Genomic DNA, 17,251 nt, shown 5'->3' on the forward strand with positions numbered 1-17,251 from the left:
CCGCCGCTCACGGGAGCCGTAGGTGGCAGGCCTAGCTCAACATCAGCTGAACTTCCCACATCAGCTGCACTTGCCACAAGAACATTCTAAGTCATGCTTTAGCGAATGCTCATCAATCTCTGTGTTAGGCTAGCGTGGGGCTCCATACAGGCGTGGCGGCGGCGGCAGCGGCGGCGGCACGCTGGCGCCAGGTAGACCAGTTTGCCCCGGGCCCTAGGACGGCGTATGAAGCAGCATTCCAGTTTGCGCGAACCACTTGGGACGGCTTAGCGACGTGCCGGCGGACCGCCTCGGTCAAAGCGGCTGGCCTTCCGCCAATGGCGCGGTCCTGCAGCTCCTTTACGCAATGAGCTCAAAGCAGGGCGGCGCAGGCATGCCGCCTGGCCGCAGCGGCAGCCGGAAGGGAGCCCCGGTGCCCCTGCCGCCGCCGCCGCCGCCCAGCCTCGTCAACTCCAGCCTTGCCACCACCTCCAACTCCAGCCTGGCCAACTCCAACTCCCTGCCCTCCATGGCTTCGCTGCCCTCCCTCGTTCCCACAGCACCGGGCGCACCCAGCGCTGCCCCGCTCTATGACAGGCCGCCAGCAAGCACGATGCTGGTCACGCCAGCGGCGATGGAAGAGCCCCCTGCAGCAGAGGAGGCAGGCAGCAGCGGGCCGCAGCTGCGTCCGCCCTCGCGCGCCCCGTCGCGTGGTGGCACTGCCGCCAGCGCCGCGCGTCGGGCAGCCAGTCCCGACTTTTGGTCTCACCACACCGCGCCTCAGCTGCTGGAAACCAGCATCCGCAACCCGGAGCTCAAGCTGCAGCTGCTGACGCGGGCGCTGGAGGAGAGCCGGGGCAAACTGCAGCAGCTGCAGCGTGACCGCGCGGCAGTGTCGGATGCCCTGGGCCAGCTGTGCCTGGCTTCGGGCGCGACAGGCAAGGAGGCGGCGGCGGCGGCACGGCCAGCCAACCCAGAAGACGACACCCTCCTGCCCCGCCGCATCGACCTGCTCACCGCCCAGCTGCAGGCGCTGCGCGAGGCGGTGCAGGCGGGGGAGGCGGCGGTCACGGATGTGCAGGCGCAGCACGAGCGAGCGGCGCTGCAGGTGGTGGTGCAGCAGCAGCACCGCGAGGCGCTCGAACGGCAGCTGGAGGAGGTGCGTCGCATTGCTGGCGGGCCAAGCTGAGGCTGGCAGGGACACAGGCATGCGTGAACAGAGACGGCACACAGCAAGTAGCATGCAGGCCCAGCCATTTCGTGTGACGCAGGTTCACAGGCTGTTGCCACTCCGCTGCCGCTCCCGCTGCAGGCACGCTACACGGCGCAGCAGCACGAGCAGGCGCAGCACGCGCTGCAGGTCAAGGTGGGCCTGCTGGAGGAGCAGCTGGCGGCCAGCGCGGACTCGGCGCGGCGGCGCATGGAGGAGCAGCTGGACACCTTCCGCGGGGATGCCATGACGGCCAGGTGGGGAGTGGCGCGGAGTGTGGGAGACTCGGCAGGACTGGTTTGACGTATCGCCGCTCCAGTGCATTGCCAGGGATGCCTCTGGGTGTTGGATCCCTGTCTTTGAGACAGGCTCGGGTGGCCCACCAGCGGCCAGGCACCCCCGCACGCGGCCTGCTTGCAGGACGCTGCGCAACAAGTATGTCGATATGGAGCGCCAGCTGGACACTGCACAGCGTGCACAGCATGCCGATGCCGAGCAGTGCAGCCGACTGGCGGCGCAGGTGGAGCGGCTGCAGGCGCAGCTCAAGGAGGCGACGCGAGGGCAGGCGGAGCTTGGGCAGCACCTGCTGTGAGTAGTGCTGGCTGGGTGGGGGCCTGCTGGCCCCAGGCTGGGGTTCTGTGTGACGCCTTCTGTGACTCATGAAGCCAAATCCCCGCAATTCTTGCCTGCCTGCTTTCCTGCCCGCCACAGGGACAAGTCTGCCGCACTCAGCAAGCTGACAGACGAGCACCGATCGCTGCAGGCCGAGGCCACAGCCCTCGCCGCCCACAACTCCCAGCTGCAGGCAGCGCTGTCTGCCAGCCAGCAGCGGGCCCAGCAAGGGGAGAACCTGGGCACGGGGCTGCAGGCGCAGTGCCAGGCGGCGCAGCAGCTGCAAGGGGCGCTGCACGAAGAAGCAGAGCGCCTCAAAGCCGAGCTGCAGCAGGTGGGGGTTCCCTCAGCTGAGAGTTTCACCAAACACCGAGCGCCCCTTGCCGCCAATATGCAATGGGGCATCAGAAGCTTGGAATGCTGTGTTACCTGTCCCAGCTGCGTTTCCATCCGCTGCTGTGCAGGAGCGGGGGCAGAAGCACCACCTGCAGACGGCGTTGGCCGAGGAGCGCCTGGTGTGTGCCAGCCAGCGGGCGGCGCTGCAGGGCAAGGGCGAGGAGATTGCCTCGCTGTGCGTGAAGCTGGACGAGTATTCGGGCCGCATTGTGGCAGCCGAAGGGGCGCTGGAGGCGTCCGAGCGGCGTGTGGAGCAGCAGGGAGTGCTGCTACAGCAGGTGGAGGAGGCGTCGCAGCAGGCGCGGCACGAAAACAGCAGCCTGCGCGACTCGCTTGCGGATTTGGCGGCGTCAGAGGCGAGGCTGAAGCAGCAGCTGGAGCAGGCGGAGGCCAGAGGTGCTGAGACAGAGGCAGCTCGTGCGGCGCTGGTTTTGACGGGCCAGGAGCAGGACACCGCCGCGGCCAGGACCAGGGAGCATGTGCAGACGCTGCAAGCTTCCCTGGCAGAGCAGGCTAGGCAGCTGGAGCAGATGGCAGCACTGCAGCAGCAGGTGGAGGGGCAGCGGCAGCAGGTGGCAGACTTGAAGGGGGAGCTGCATGCTGCAGTGGTGCGAGGGCAGGCTTCCCAGGCTGCTGTGGATGAGCTGGCGGCAGCCAAGCAGCAGCTAGAACGGGAGCTTCACAAGCAGGAGATACTGTGCCGGCGGTTCCAGGAACAGTGGAATGAAGCAAACGTGGCACTGCAGACCACCGGCAAGGAGCTGAAGGCAGCCAGGGCGGGCGCAGAGGCTGCCAGCGCACAGGCGGCACAGGAGCGGGAGGACCACGCCGCTGCTGTGGAGGCTCTTAAGCAGCAGCATGCACAGCGCAGGTCCAGGTTTGTGAAGGCAGCATTGTCACCTTCGAATCATTACTCAACGGCTGCGCACTTTGATAAGCGCTGATCCATGCCCTTGTGTGTGCACCCTCGCTTGGCCACCCCACAGGAACGAGCATCTTGAGCGGGAGTGTCGGCAGCAGGCCATCATCATCGCTGAGCTGCAGGCCACCACCATCTCCCTCACCGCCCGCCTGGAAGCCACCCGGCAGCACAATGCGGCCCTGCACCGCTACGCTGTGGCGCACGGCGCGGCCTACGGCCGCCTGGCTGGTCATTCGGCGGGCCTTCACCAGCTGTATGCTCGGCAACTGAGGTGGCTGCTGCAGCTGTGCCGCCACCTCGACTTACAGGTGGCTGCGGCCCTTGCAGCCGCAGATCCGGTGGCGGCTTTGGAGGCGGATCGATGCTGCAGCGGTGGCAGCAGCAGTTTAGAGGCAGCGCAAACGCCAGCAGCGCTGCCGGTCGTGCACGAAGCAGCAGTGGCGGGCACACATGCTGCCGGCAGCTCGGCGGCAGCTGTCGCGGCTGCAGTTCTGTCTATTGAGAGCCTGAGAACGGAGCTGCAGGTGTCTGTACAGCTGCTGGAGCAGCAGGGCGGCAGCAGCGAGGTGCAGCAGCTGGCAGCAGTGCCAGATGGCATTGCGCAGGGGCTGGATGCGGACTTGGCAGGACTGCCTCCTTCGCTGCTGACCTCACCACGGCTGGGGCTGGATGAGGGAGCTGCCATGGCAGCCGCAGGACCAGAGTCAGCTACCGCCAGCAACAGCAGCAGCAGCAGCAGCAGCAGCAGAAGCCGCCTTCAGCAGAGCCTTCAGCCAACACCAGCATCCAAGACTTCCCAGGCAGCACAGCAGCAGGATAGGACCACACGCATTGCCGCCACCACGCCAGCGAAGCCTCCATCCTCTGTTCTGTCAGCCCAGGTGTCACAGATGGAGGCACACTTGCAGCGCCTGGTGCGCAGCGGAGCGGAGCATGCCGCACGGGCGGCAGCGGCGGTGCTGCTGCAGGAGCAGGAGCGTGCGGCGCGGCAGAGGGCTCAGGACCTTGCCACTGAGCTGACCACTCAATTAGCAGCCACTCAGGTGGGCGCATGCTGCAACAGGGGTGTCTAGGCCTGTCCTGCTTGCTGCTGTGTTGCCCTGTGTTTATGTTGCTCCCTGTCAATCCCTGCCCTTGTGGCACATGTCCGCCTCGTTGCTCCTCTCCTGTGGTGCAGGCAGACCTGGATGCCACCCGGGAGCAACGCGGCCAGCTGGAAGGGCAGTGCCAGCAGCTGGCCCAAGATCTGCGGGATGCCATTTACAGCCTGGGCCAGGTGCATGCGCAGCATCAGGGGCAGGCAGTGTCCTGGGCTGTGCGGGGGCTGAAGAGCGCGGGAGTCCAGACACAGTACTGCGAGCTGTGGGAGTCCAACCTTGGAGGCACCGCTGGCACCTGCCACAACAGTGCCGGCGCCATCAACGGCACAGCGTGCGTGGCAGGCAGCGGCAGCGGCAACGGCAGCGTGCTGTGGGCTGCTGCGCAGGAGAGCAGCAGCGGCAGCAGTCGCGGTGGTAGCGGGGAGGCCAGTGAGAATGGAGGGGAGGCTGATGCCAGCAGTGGCGTCGAGGTGCAGGGGCAGGAGGAGGCTGCGGCAGCCAGGGTGCTGCCGCTGCCGGCCCTGCGGCAGGCCATTCAGGACATCTATCGGGCCAAGGCCATTGCAGACATTGCTGTGGCACGTGGCCAGCGCCCCTTCCTGCCTCTGGCTGACTTTCTTGCCGCCTACCTGGCCCAGCAGCACGGCGCCGAGGGCGCGGCGGTGCAACAGCGTGCGCAGCAGCTGCAGGCCAGCGTCGAAGCGCATGCCGGGGTGTGGGAAGTCGGCCTCTTTGGCCTGGCAGCCGGCATGCTTGAGGAGGCTGAGAACTGGGATGCCGCCCCGCCAGGCTCTGCGCCGGCGATCCTTGTCAGGCCCCCAGGCAGCAGCAGCCCATCAGCAGCAGCACCACCACCATCAGCGGCAGCAGACGCAGTGCCACTGGTTCTGTATCACAGCCGCCGCCGCCGCGGCACGCCTTCCCAGCTGCAGCATGGCGAGGCGCTTTCGTCCCTGCGCCGCTTCTGCGGCGCCAGCTGGCTGGCGGCCTTCCGGCGGTCGGCGGCGCTGTGCCCTGCTGGCCCCGACCAGCTGTTGCACGGCATGGCAGCAGAGTTGCACAACCTTGCGCTCAGCGTGCCTGGCATGGAGCAGCTGGCAGCCTGGGTGTTGGGCGGCGGGGTGGGCGCCTGCCTGCCGCAGCTGGACTTGGGGCTTCGCCTGGCAGAGAACCAGGTAAGAGCCTGGGGTCTGTGGTCCCTCACCAGTAGAGTTCAGGCAATGCCTTCCAAGCGTTGCTGCAAGGGGTGGCTTCGAAGGGGGTTGGCAATCACTATCCTGCCTGTTGGCTGCTGGCCTGGCCTGGCCTGGCCTGCAGGTGCCCCAGCTCTACCTGCTGGCGGTAGAGAGCAGCCGCCTGCTCGGCCTGGCCACCACGCCGCAGCTGTATGTGAAGAGCAGCGGGGAGGCTGCCGCCTACTACCTGCTGCTGCCTGACACGGCTCGTTTGCACGGCTTCAATGGCAGCTCAGCTGATGCGGCATCCGACCGTGCCAGCAGCGCCAGCGCGGAGAAAAGCAGTAGGGATGACGGCGGCGAGCGCAGCAGCAGCAGCAGCGCCGCGCTGCGCTTGCTCGAGGCTGGTAGCACTGTGGCTGGCGGGAGCCAGGTGGCAGCCGAGCCGCGGGACTGGCAGTGTGCCCTTGTGCTGACCAGCGGCCTAGTTGATCTGCTGGAGCCTGGAGAGTTGCAGGCTGTGATGGCAGGCTGTCTGGGCTTCCACGCGGCCCTCACCTCCCCTGCCGGTGGCTCCAGCTTGGCGCCCGCAGCCAGCCAGGAGGGCGCCCAGCTGGCGGCGCTGTGCCGCAGCATGGCGGCGCTGGCCACGCTGGGCACGCTGAGCGCGCTGAGCCCCGACCTGCTGGCCCGCCGCCTGCCGCAGCAGATGGCGCCGTTTGTCTTTTCCCGGCTGCGCCCGGTGCTGGCGAGGGCGCTGCGGTACCTCGCCCTGTACTGCGACCGCGTGGCGGCCGCCGCCACCGGCGGCTGGCGCCCCGTAGCCGCCTCGATCGTCAAACAGGCCGCAGGCTGCACTGTTCTGCGAGACGAGCTCAACCTTGACGCCGTGATTCAGCAGGCACAGGAGCTGGATGGGGCGACGGCGGAGCTGCTGCCAAAAGCGCTGCTGCGGGAGGAGGGGGCGACGGTGGCGGGGGCCGCAGCCAGCCTGGTGCTGCTGCGCGTGCGGGAGCTGCAAAAGTGGGCCGCGGCGGAGCGGCGGTAGCCCCACTGCCGGCTGCTTGGCGGTGCAGCACGGCAAACAACAGCTGTCCTTGTTGTGCCAGTGTGGCTGATTTCCCGGCCTTGTGAATGCACACGGATGTGTGAGAGTGTTGCAGAGAGTCAGTGACAGGTCAACGAATGCGGGAGCGGAAGCAGAGGAAAGGAAAGGAGGGGGCTGGAAACAAGAGGCAATTGGGAGTGCGATGCAGAAGCGGAGCGGGCAGTGGTGGTGACAGCCGTCTGCACCCTGCCTCATGCTTGCGAGAAGGGCAACAGCAGGTGGGATCTCGAGCGCTGTAGACGGCGGCAGGCGGAGGGCGGCGGTGCCGCTGGCCGCACGCCCCCAGCCGCTGGCCGCTGGGCCGCGTCGCGCCGCGCGCCTTCAGCCCCTGCCCCGGCCGCGTCCCCTGCCGCGTCCGCGGCCCCGCCCGCGCCCGGCGGGCCGCTCGGGCCGCTTGGGCCGCGTCTTGGGCTGATCCAGGTCCACTAGCAGGGTGTCCAGGTTGAGTGAGTCTGGCAGGATATAGTAGCGTATGTTGTTGCCACGGATGGACATCTGGGCCACGGTGATGGGGTTCTGCCCCTTGGGCACCAGCTTGACCGTCTTCAGGTGCGTGTTCATGGCCACGTCCACGCCTGCGTAGGGCAGGATCCCAGAGAGGGGGCGGGGTGGGGTGAGGAGCTGTGAGGCAGGACGTGCGCCGGTCGGGGAAGAGGCGTGCAAGGCATGCGGCGCAGCGGCTCACGGCTCAGCGGAGCCACAACAACACACAGCTGCAGCAGCGGTGGCACGCACCGGTGATTGTTCCATACACGACCGTGCCGTTCTTCAGCTCTATTTGCACCTTCTCATTCGCCAGCTTCATCAAAAACCTGCAGCAAGGTGACAGCAGCCAGCCGTCAGCGAGGTGCCTGCGGCAGCAGAAGCACAAGCGGCAGACGGCGCAGGCGTGCAGCGGCGTGCACCACGCCTCGCCCTCCTCGTCCTCCCAGCCTCACGCACCTAACCAGCTTCACCATCTTGCTCTATTCGACTGTCTCCGCGTCCAACTGAGGGTGCTGCAGCCGCTGGGCACGGTGATGGGCGGGATGCAAGCGCCGGGGGCTGCCACCAAGGGCTGCAACCGCGCGGTTCAGCTGTCTGCGCGCTTGGCAGTCCCTCTACAGCGCCGCCTGCGCCCCAAGTCTGCGATCAGCGTGGCCCCTGTAGCAGAGCCTGTGCACAGCCTGTCAGACCTGCCCCAGCAGCGATGAAGACATGCAAAGGCCGATCGCAGCCTGGCATGCCGTTTTGGCGCCCGCTGCCACGCAGCCCACTTTCTTTTGGCTCCTGCGCCCAAACGGCAGCCCCTCAGCCCCGCCAGTCGAATTCGGAGACTGCGCTCGTGTAGTACACATTAATTGCGCCACCCCAGCTTGCTGCACAGACGCCCCCACGAGCAGCCCTTGCAGGACGACCAAAACGGGCAAGGGGAGCCCTTGCTGCGACGAGGAGGCACCCAGCACAGCCAGTCAGTACAAAGAAACGCCTCACGGCTTGCTCCCCTAGAGGTCCGGAGCCCTAGCGCCGCCTGCCACCGCCTAGGGCGGTGGAGCGCCGCGATGGAGCCCGCTGGCGCTGCCCTGCCAGAGGTGCTGGTGCTGTCGGATGCGGCGGAGCAGTTGGATGACCGCAGCGGGCGCAGCCGCAGCGTGCCGCTGGAGCGGGAGCTGCGGGCGCTGGAGGGCGAGATGCCGCGAGACCTGCGGCGGCAGCGCAGCCACCTGGCGCGCGAGGTGCCGGTGCCGCCGGTGCAGCTGCCCGTCAGCGGGCGCACGCTGGGCAGGCACGTGTCGCTGGGGCCAGGCTGGGAGCTGAACAAGGAAGGCGAGATTATGTACCCCAGCCAGCCATCCACCTCCCACTCTCCTGAGGTGGACCCTTTGGAGGTGAGTGCCGGTATACTGCTGGAGAGAGGGCCCCCTGCCTGCCTGCCAGCTGCCCGCCCGCTGCTGCTCCGCCTTGCACAGGCGCATGCTGCGGCATCGCATGCTCGGGCCCCGGCTGCTTTGCGGCGGCACCCACTCCGGCACCTGTCGCTGCACTGCCGCCGCCCTGCCGACAGGCGCAGGTGCCGGCGCAGTACCAGGGGCAGGGGCGGCAGGAGCGGGTGCGGTGCCACGCGGTGGCCGAGGGCTTTGACCGCTACGCGCTCCAGGACGCCATCCTGCGGCGGGAGGGCTCGCTGCAGGCGTATGCCGAGGTGCTTATTAGCGAGTTCCATCGCGCGGGGGACGACAGGTGCGGCCAGAACTGCAGGCAGCGGCCGGCACCTCGCCACCCGTGCCTCCCTGCTGCTGCCCTGCCGGCCTGTGCTGATGTGTATCGCTGCTGTGGCCTGACTAGAAAGCTGCTGATAGCTGGGTCCCTGCCTGCCCTGCTGCCCATCGCTGCAGTGCGGGGCACGTCTTCTATTTCGACTTTGGTGTGCTGGTGTTTTGGGGCCTTAGCAAGGACATAGAGCGGTGAGCAGACCCAGCTGCCCCCTCCCCTTCCGAGCAGCCCCCCCCAGCCGCCGGCACGGCTGTGTTTGCCCAGCTGGAAGCTGCTTGCGAGAAAGAGTGGAGGCCAGCACAGCGCAGCGCAGCTGTGCACAGCAGCCAGTGATTCCGATGGACCGACCTGGCCTGCCCGCCTGGCGCCCCCTGCCCGCAGCTACATCCTGCGCGAGGTGGTGGATGCGTGCATGACGGGCCCGCTGCCGGCAGACGTGCGTGAGGTGGACCGCCTGCGCGTCGTCTACTCCACAGCGCCCAAGCACCACATCGAGAACGACTCGCTGGCGCTGCACTACAGGCGCGCGGGGCGTACTGCCGCCTCAGCGGGGCTGCAGGGCAGCTGAGCGATTAAGTGGCTTGCAGGGTCCGGGCAGGCCACCTTCCTAGCGCGCGCCTGCTGGCTGTGCGCTGCGTGCGGCTCCAGACATGGTCGCAGGCAGAGGGTGCATCCTGAGTGCCCCTTGGCCTAGCAGCCCTTCCCCACCTCTCGCCCACCCACACCCCACCATCCCTCCCCTCCTCCCCCTCTTCCCTCCCCCTCACCCGCCCCGCAGGTTTGCTGAGGACCCCCTCGTCAAGCTGGCCATCAGCTTTGCGCTGGCGCAGAGCACCAAGCTGAGCGTGCTGGAGGAGCGGACGCGCGTGCTGGGGCGCCAGCTCAGCCGCCTGCCCGTCTACCTGGCGGAGACCGGGGACGTCCCGGTCAGCGAGAAGCAGATCATGAAGGTGTGTGCGTGTATGTATCTGCCTGTGTGGTGGGGCTAGGGATGAGGAGGAAGCCGCCCGGCTGGGCAGCGTGGAGGCCGGCTCCGCCCGGGCACCCCGCCGCCGCCGCGCAGCACGCCGGCATGTGCCGCGCCGTGCCGCGCCGTGCCGCGCGCCCCGCCCCGCGATGTGCCGCGACATGCCGCGCGCCCCGCCCCGCGCCGTGCCTGCAGCACATGGGCACGCTGTTCCAGTCCATGTCTGCCGTCAACCTGCTGGGGCGGGTGCTGGACACGCCCGACTCCATCACCTCCGCCCCAGACAATATTGGCTCTCTGTACAAGTCGGTGAGGCAGGAGGCTGGTGGAAGCTGGGAGGCAACAAAGGACAGTGGGGTGAAGAGAAACGGCCTGGCAGGCAGGGCAGTGGACAGGTGGCGCCCTGTGAGGCGCAGGGCAGGCCAAGAGTGGGCTGTTGCGTGCCTGGTTCACCCGCAGCTGCAGCCTCGCCTGCTGCCCACTCACTGCCTGCCCATGCCTGCCTCAGGAGCCGCTGCTGTACCGCTGTACCGCAGGTTTATGAGTACCTGGAAGTGCTGCAGCGGGTGCACCTTCTCAACGACCGCTTCAGCGTGATGCAGGAGCTGCTCGACATTCTGAGGGTGCATGTGCAGGTGGGGAATGGCATGCTGAGGCAGGCAGGCAGCGAGCGGGGCCCAGGGCGCGGCCTGCTGGTGCGTGGGTGTGCTGGTGGGCGGCCGGCAGCCTGCATGGGGCGAGGCGGGGCGACGGCGGGGTGGCGGGGACTTGCTTCGGGTGGGCAGAGGAGGGAAGGGCAAAGGGCAGCCTGTGAGCGTTGCCAGCCGGGAGCCACGCCGTGCCCGCTGCCCTCCTCGCCTCCCTTGCCTGCTGCCGCAGAAGAGCTACTACTCGCGCCTCGAGTATGCGGTGATGTGGCTGGTGGGCGTGTGTGCAGTGGTGGCGATGGGCCAGCTGGTGGCGCTGTTCTTCTGGGAGCCGCCGTGGCAACCCCCTGAGAGCAGCCAAGGGTGAGGGCAGCCACCCTGTGCGTTGCTCATCCTCGCTGCACTGCCTGGCGGGCCACACCACCGGCTGTGCTCACTGCTGGCAAGTTTACATATCATAATGAGCATCCATTGATGCGGTACGTATCATTTTTCTTGTGAAAAGAAGCCAACCTGAGGGAACACAACTCAAGCGGGGCGTAGTACGTTCCACAGAAAACAGAGAGTTGCGTGAGCAACAGGAGGGGTCACGGGGGAACAGGGGAGGGGGGAGGAAGGGGCAGGCCGTGCAGGGCGCCCTGGCAGAGGGAGGTGTCATTCGTTTCAATACTCAGTGCAAAGCGGACGGGCACGGGACAGCCATGCCAGTCTAATATGGAAGGGGCGGAGGGTGGCGGACCCACTTTCTTTCGGTTTCGGGTGCGGATAAGGTGCCAGAAGCGCTCCGAGCGGCAAACAAAAACGACAAGCAGAAAGCAGGTTGACATGCGGGGAGGTTGAGGAGGTATGAGCGGAGTTGTGCCGACGGCAAGCAGAGAGCAGGCATATAAACAGAAGGGGGGGCAAGCGTTCCTGCGGCAAATTAATACGGACGAAATGGTGTGCACGTCACTGATCCAGGAAACCAACAGGGGATGCCAATAGACACCCGAGTGCCAATGGAGGAAAAGAAATGAGGTGGAGGTACAAGCTGAATCGGCAAAAAGATGAGACACACGTGCCAGGGGGAGTTCAGAATCCCTAAAGATACAAAGCACGGTTTGCATGTTGCAGCAAGGTTCATCAAACCGTTGGCCCGCAAGGCGCACGGCGCACTATTGATCTAACCAAATGATACCCAGGCTCGCTCAACATTGAGCGAGCCTGCCCGCACAGACAGCAGTGCCCAAGAGAATGGAAGAGGGCCGCTAAGGGGGGCGCCAAAAGGAGAACGAAATCCTAAGTAAATAAAGGAGATGTTCGGTACTTATGTAGTGTACAGCCATGGCTAGTCTCGTCAAAGAAGAATGGAAGAGAAAAAATGGGCTGGAAGTGTGCGCAAAACGCAAGGCGAAAAGCCTATGCTAATGGCAAACCCTGCCACCGCCATTGCGGGCCAGGTATCAAGTCGTTGGCTATCAGCGGCCAGCGTAATAGTGCTGCTGCAGCACATCAGGTGCAGGTGACGGCCTCCCACTGGTAGCGTGAGTGGTTGGGCAGGGGCTGGCCCAGCTTCACATCAAAGCCCCAGCGCTCCGCGAAGCGGTCACGCCCCTGCAGGCAGGGGGCCGGGGACAGCAGCGCAGCAGGCCAGCGGTGTGGGAGGCGGCCGGCTGCAGGCGGCGGCATGCAGGCCGGCGCTGCCAGCAGCAAGCAAGGCGGAGCGCAAGGTGCAGGAGCCAGCCCCGTCTGCCTACCTGCTTCTCCAGCTCAGCCAGGAAGTCGTTAGTCGCCTTCTGCGCCTGCTGAGCCTGAACCGGCTCCTCGTCGTCAAACAGGCGCCGAGCAGTCGGCTTCCGCGGCAGCATGAAGCAGCCGGCAGCGGCGCCGGCAGGTGGCGGCGGTGGCGTGGCCAAAGGGGCACCTGGGGACAGGCTGGGGTTGGCTGCCGCCTCCTCGGGCTGCATCTGCTTGGCAGCCACCGGCGTGGCTGTAGAGCGGGGGAACAGCTTCCTGCCCGCCCCGCGGGGAGAGCACGCCGCATCAGCTGCCTCTCTGTCTGACTGGGTTGCATCAGCTGCCGCGCTGGCTGGGGCGCAGCCGGCAGCCGGTATGGCGCCAGCAAATGGCGCCAGCTTCAGCGGCGGCGCGGGGGTGGCGTCTGGCAGCGGTGTGCGCTTGGCACGCTTGCAGGGAGTCGCCAACATCACCTCGCTCCACGGCGCGCTTTCACAGCTGAGCGAGGCGCCGCTGTCGAGGTGTGCAGGCATGGTCTCTGCACGCATGTGGCAACAAGACGACACGCAGGTCAGCAGGAAGGCCACAGAAGTAGTGGTGCATCTCAGCGCAGATAGGGAATCAAAGTTAATTAAAAAGTCGGTTTCACAGCACTGGGAGGCGAAAAAGAGGCCAGGAGACGGGTGGACAGCCCACCACAGCAGAGCTACCAACACGAACCCTAGTGGCTCCGAGAAGAGCAGCTAGCAGCGTGTGTTATGAGTTCCCAGAGCCGAGCATGAGGCGTCCCGTTGCATCAGAACTCATAAAGAGGGAGGGGAGCCACAGAAACGGAGGTGATGGGGGGGGGGGGGCGAGGCGCCGCCACCAGCAGCCCCGCCTCCCAGTCCGCTTAAAAAAATTCATTGCCGGGGATACAACGAAGGCAGACGGCCGGGGGCGCCCTCCCAGCCAAAAACAGGTTGAAGAATGGCATGGCTGGTGTGGGCCTCCGGGAGAGCGGCCACACACCGCAACCAACTCTCACTGCGTCCCACAGACATACAGGCATTGGCCGGGTAACGCAGCAGCCCCCTACAGGCTCGTGATCGCTCACTTGGTGGGCTGGGAGCTCTTCTGGATTCCGAGACGATTGTGAATGGATCGAGGGTGGAAGGGAGGAGGTGAATGAGTGTGGGTGGTGTCCAGGGGCGAGAGAGTTAAGGCCGCAAGGTGGCCCCAGGGACACCAAAAATGCCAGCAAAGAGTGCGGAAACTCATCCCTATTGCCTCGCTGGACTGCAATTGATGCATAGGCATTCCACTTGGCTACACCGCGCCGGGTCGGGCGGGCTGCACCAGGCCCGCCGTCGCCTTCCCGCCCACGCCGCAAGGGCCCCGCCTCAAACCCTAGCACGCGTCTCCTGCCACTCTTGTTGGCCCAACCAGCGGTGATTCAGGCGTATCACAACATATGTATGGTCAATAAAATGAAATTCACTGTCACAGCCCACTCCCGGACCCCACCACAGGGATGGCAGCAAGGGGCGAGCAGGGAGGGCGGGCGAGCGAGGCAACACGCCCAGGCCGCCGGCTGTCTGCTCGCACTCCTCAGTAAATGTAGAGTCCCATGCCCAGCTGCATTGGATCCGTCTCAAGCTGCAGCAGGGCCAAACAGCACAGCTCAAACAGGCGTTCAAAGCTCGGCAGGGCAGCTCTGCACATTGGCGGCCACACCCTAACGCAGCCCTGAGTGACAGCAGCGCCGCGCCCAGCGTCCAGCACCAGCACCACAGCAGCAGGCATCGAGCACAGCCCGTCACAGCAGGCTGCCGCCCACCCACCTGCCAGGGCGTGCGATTGAGCAGGAACCGGGTGCAGCCTTGGGACGCCATGCCCAGCAGCGCACGGCGGTCCCCCAGCGCCCCCTGCTCCTCAGGGAACCACACCCCCGGCTGCGTCTGCCCCGCCAGCATGCACCGCGCAAAGGCAGCAGTACACGTGCCCACCGCCTGCGACAGGTACTGGTGAACGTACAGCCCCGCCGCAATCTTGCCGTCTGCGGCAGCACGGCAGGCGGCAGGGCGAGGCCGACTGTCAGACAGGCCACATGTGTGGAAATGTGTGGAGGCCGCAAGGGCAAGGCCAGCAAAGCAGAGCCGCGGCAGCGGCGGCAGCGCCGCCAGCACAGCCGGCAGCCGTGGCTGCACGAGGGTGGCGGTACCGCTCACCTTCATACTCGACTTCCACCAGCATCGCCACCTTCTCCCCCACAGCCAAGTCTACAGCCCGTATCGCGGGGTCCATCACTCGCGCCAGCTGCTTCGCCTGCTGCCGGTCTGCCAGCATGCCTGCGGCGGGAGCGTGTGCCAGCAGTCTGTCGGCGCGTGTGCGTGGTGGTGAAATGCGCAGGTGGCCAGAGCGCAGGCTGGCGTCAGGTGCGCGAGGCGCGGGAAGCCGCTGCCGGGGTTGGCGGCGGTTGCAATGCAAACAAACAGGCAAGCAGCGCCTGCTCACCCTTGGGAGCCAGCCGTGCCATGGCAACCATGCCCCAGTTCCAGGGGTCGGGCGCCGTGCCAAAGCGGGCGCTTATGCTGGGGACGCCAAACACCTGCAGGCGGGCGGGTGCGAGTGGCAGGCACGAGGTGGGAGGGCACAGGGGCCAGAAGCCTTTGCACCGCGCAGGACGGGGGTCACCCCGCCCCGCCCAGCCTTGGGATCCCACCCCGCCAGCGCGCGCAGGCGACGCTGGTGGGGCGGTGCGATGCAGGCGTGTGCGGCGCAGGCTCCGCGCCTCCGCTGCCGCACCTGGTGCCCCGAGGAGACCTCTGGCAGGTTGTAGAGGTACACGCTGCGCCGCCCCACCCCCGTCCCAAAGTCCACCACCCGCCGGTTGCTCACGGGCGGCAGCACCACTCGCTCGCCGTCCCTGCGCAGCCAGCCGCCCGGGCGCCAGCCGGCAGCAGCCAGTCAGCGGGGCAGATGCCCCGGCAGGCAGGCGGCATGGGAGCCAAGGCAGGCTGCTGGCGGGGGGCAGCGACACATAGCAAAGGGAGAGGGAGGGCGGGAGGCGCCATCACATCACCCGTCAGCTCACCCCAACCTGTGCTGCCAGCCACCTGGTTCCCGCTCACCTGAAAGCCACCACGTCCTCCCCAGCCAGCAGCAGCGTGGTCTCCAGAATGGTGGGCCCCGCGCCGCCAGTGCCTGCGCCGCGCCGCAGCCAGCCACAGGCGTGGGGCAGGAGGGCACAGTGGCGCCATGCGGCACACCCCAGCAACACAGCATGGGCCCCGCCCTAAGGCCCGGCGCTGCTGCTGCTCGGGAGGTTACAGCTGCCGCCGCTGCCATGGGAACCGTCCCTATCGTTGCTTGCTTGCCTGCGGTGAAATAGGAGTAGAGCACGCGCTTGGGGTCGGCGCCGCCCTCCCCCGGCCGCTCCGGCAGGCTGCCGTCTGCGTTGTACTCTTTCCGGCCGATGGCAATGGTGTGGGCCGCCATCACGTTGCTCACGCCTGCGGCAGCGCATGGGGGCGGGTGCGCAGGTCGCAAGCTGCAACCATGCTAGCAGGTCGGGAGCTGCAACCGCAGGCAGCAGCGCTGCCATGGTACCGGCTGACTGCATCGGCGGCATCCGCCTGCCACGGCCGCCTACCTGGGTAGATGCCGGTGGTGGTGATGGCTGGCACGCCTGCTGCCTGCGCCTTGCTGTGCAGCTGCTTGGCGCGCTGCGAGTAGTCGGTATCGTCGCACACATCCATATAGGGCACCCCTGCGGCGATGGCGACCTCGAGTACGTTGCAGTCGGTGCGGCGCTGGAAGGGCCCTGCCGCATGGATCACAAGGTCTGCCCCTTTGAGCGCTGCGGCCAGGCTGGCGGGGTCGTCGATGTCGACAGCCAGAGGGCTGGCCCCCGCCAGCTCCGGCCGCCGCGCCACTGCCGCACGGAAGCTCTCCTCCGAGCGGCCGCCCAGGCTGAGCTTGGCGGCGGGCACCGCCGCCGCCAGCGCCGCCGCGGTGCTGGAGCCCACGCGGCCGCAGCCGCCCAGGATCACCACGTTTTTGGATCCCGTGATCTCGGGGGCTGCCGGCGGCGCAGGCTGCATCCCCGTCGCAGCAGCGGCGGCGCTGACGTCGGGCACGCCCCGCCGGCGGCGGCGGCGGCGGGCGGCGGCGGGGGCTAGAGCTGCTGCCGCGGCATTCGCATGTCGACACACTGAATGCCTGCCTCTTCCACAATGCGCCGGCGCAAGCGCCTTGACGCGCTGCACGCTGCACTGGCCGTGCATGGGCGGGTTGATTCCTCAGAAATGGCTTCGCGGCAGCCTCACAAACGTTCGATAACCGCCGATCCTGGTGAATGGCGCCCTGATGGCTCGAAATGAGCGACGGCGCATGGTGAAGAAAGTTGGCGGGCGGCGGCAGCGGCGGCGGTGGTAGGATGCCGCGCGTGTTGGATAGGAGCTGTCGAGGGGCGCAGATGCATTCCATGGCTCCAGTTCAGGATGCATTGTGCTTCTCATGCTCATAAGGGGAGGCCACGAACTTCAGGGACTGCTTGCTGGAGGTGTCGCCCATTTGCGTGACAAGGCGCCAAGCAGGACCGGCCCTCTCCACGGGGGAACTGAAGAGGAATTTCTTCAATATCATTGTTTGAGCTTGGTCGAAGCGGTTGTGTGTGAGGGCCATCAATGGATCTGACCCTCACAGGATCAGGCAGCAGGCAAGCCCTGGCAGCCTTGCTGCTGCTCACCCTGCTGGCAGCTGGCGGCTGTGCCAGGCTGCCGCTGGGGCCGGGCACCGACCGCGGAAGCAGCACACAAGCAGCCAGCACCGAGGTAGCACTGGCGAGGTGGGCCAGCGGGAGGCGGCTGGCACAGGCGCCGGCGGCAGCCACGACCGAGGGGCCTGCAGAGCCAGCAGGCGAGTCGCCAGCGCTGTTGGCTCAAGATGCAGATTCACAGTCTGGCCAGGCCTGCTTAGACTTGCAGATCACAGTTGGCGGCAGCTGCCAGGTTGCGATTGACCGCCTGGCTCGCATCTTCCCACGGGGCAGCACAGAGCTGCCCACCCCGCAGCAGCAGCAGGAGGCTGTGGCGTCTCTGGTGGAGGGCGGCCTGCCAATAGATGGGTAAGGCTGCGTGCTTTGGCTGCTGGCATGCTGTACACCCTACTGGAGGCTGCCTT

At 66.9% G+C, this 17,251-nt stretch overlaps 6 protein-coding genes across 6 annotated transcripts; 3 read left to right on the top strand and 3 right to left on the bottom strand.

Moving 5' to 3' along the window:
* Positions 1-373: 373 nt before the first annotated feature.
* CHLNCDRAFT_137675 (hypothetical protein) lies at positions 374-6,442 on the top strand (the record flags this gene model as incomplete). Its single annotated transcript, XM_005851049.1, has 8 exons — positions 374-1,138; positions 1,292-1,446; positions 1,610-1,777; positions 1,901-2,135; positions 2,266-3,074; positions 3,184-4,162; positions 4,297-5,394; positions 5,537-6,442. 8 exons carry the CDS (start codon positions 374-376, stop codon positions 6,440-6,442), a joined length of 5,115 nt encoding a protein of 1,704 aa, XP_005851111.1.
* A 95-nt stretch (positions 6,443-6,537) lies between these two features.
* CHLNCDRAFT_29459 (hypothetical protein) lies at positions 6,538-7,697 on the bottom strand. The gene is made up of 3 exons (XM_005851350.1): positions 7,445-7,697; positions 7,238-7,314; positions 6,538-7,077 (listed from the first exon to the last, which is right to left on the bottom strand). The coding sequence occupies exons 1-3, from the start codon at positions 7,459-7,461 to the stop codon at positions 6,824-6,826; spliced, it is 348 nt and encodes a 115-aa protein (XP_005851412.1). The 5' UTR covers positions 7,462-7,697; the 3' UTR covers positions 6,538-6,823.
* A 346-nt stretch (positions 7,698-8,043) lies between these two features.
* On the top strand, positions 8,044-9,323 carry CHLNCDRAFT_137677 (hypothetical protein; the record flags this gene model as incomplete). The annotated part of the gene is made up of 4 exons (XM_005851050.1): positions 8,044-8,370; positions 8,547-8,722; positions 8,878-8,946; positions 9,137-9,323. The coding sequence occupies 4 exons, from the start codon at positions 8,044-8,046 to the stop codon at positions 9,321-9,323; spliced, it is 759 nt and encodes a 252-aa protein (XP_005851112.1).
* Positions 9,324-9,405: 82 nt separating this feature from the next.
* On the top strand, positions 9,406-10,736 carry CHLNCDRAFT_137678 (hypothetical protein; the record flags this gene model as incomplete). The annotated part of the gene is made up of 5 exons (XM_005851051.1): positions 9,406-9,422; positions 9,534-9,705; positions 9,918-10,031; positions 10,259-10,357; positions 10,602-10,736. The coding sequence occupies 5 exons, from the start codon at positions 9,406-9,408 to the stop codon at positions 10,734-10,736; spliced, it is 537 nt and encodes a 178-aa protein (XP_005851113.1).
* Positions 10,737-11,807: 1,071 nt separating this feature from the next.
* On the bottom strand, positions 11,808-13,248 carry CHLNCDRAFT_56669 (expressed protein). The gene is made up of 3 exons (XM_005851351.1): positions 13,182-13,248; positions 12,106-12,623; positions 11,808-11,962 (listed from the first exon to the last, which is right to left on the bottom strand). Exons 2-3 carry the CDS (start codon positions 12,616-12,618, stop codon positions 11,861-11,863), a joined length of 615 nt encoding a protein of 204 aa, XP_005851413.1. The 5' UTR covers positions 12,619-12,623; positions 13,182-13,248; the 3' UTR covers positions 11,808-11,860.
* Positions 13,249-13,675: 427 nt separating this feature from the next.
* CHLNCDRAFT_137680 (hypothetical protein) lies at positions 13,676-16,170 on the bottom strand (the record flags this gene model as incomplete). Its single annotated transcript, XM_005851352.1, has 8 exons — positions 13,676-13,723; positions 13,909-14,123; positions 14,296-14,415; positions 14,582-14,675; positions 14,873-14,993; positions 15,199-15,271; positions 15,337-15,579; positions 15,720-16,170. 8 exons carry the CDS (start codon positions 16,168-16,170, stop codon positions 13,676-13,678), a joined length of 1,365 nt encoding a protein of 454 aa, XP_005851414.1.
* Positions 16,171-17,251: the final 1,081 nt, after the last annotated feature.

The sequence above is a fragment of the Chlorella variabilis genome, assembly GCF_000147415.1.
Source record: "Chlorella variabilis unplaced genomic scaffold CHLNCscaffold_2, whole genome shotgun sequence".
Lineage (NCBI taxonomy): Eukaryota > Viridiplantae > Chlorophyta > Trebouxiophyceae > Chlorellales > Chlorellaceae > Chlorella > Chlorella variabilis.

Excerpts from the sequence above, each read along its gene's own strand:
- CHLNCDRAFT_29459 (XM_005851350.1), bottom strand. Across the intron at positions 7,078-7,237 it reads CGTGTATGGAACAATCACCG|GCGTGGACGTGGCCATGAAC; the intron begins GTGCGTGCCACC and ends TGCCCTACGCAG.
- CHLNCDRAFT_56669 (XM_005851351.1), bottom strand. The coding sequence starts at position 12,618 with ATGCCTGCACACCTCGACAGCGGCGCCTCGCTCAGCTGTGAAAGCGCG. Across the intron at positions 11,963-12,105 it reads TGGCTGAGCTGGAGAAGCAG|GGGCGTGACCGCTTCGCGGA; the intron begins GTAGGCAGACGG and ends CCCTGCCTGCAG.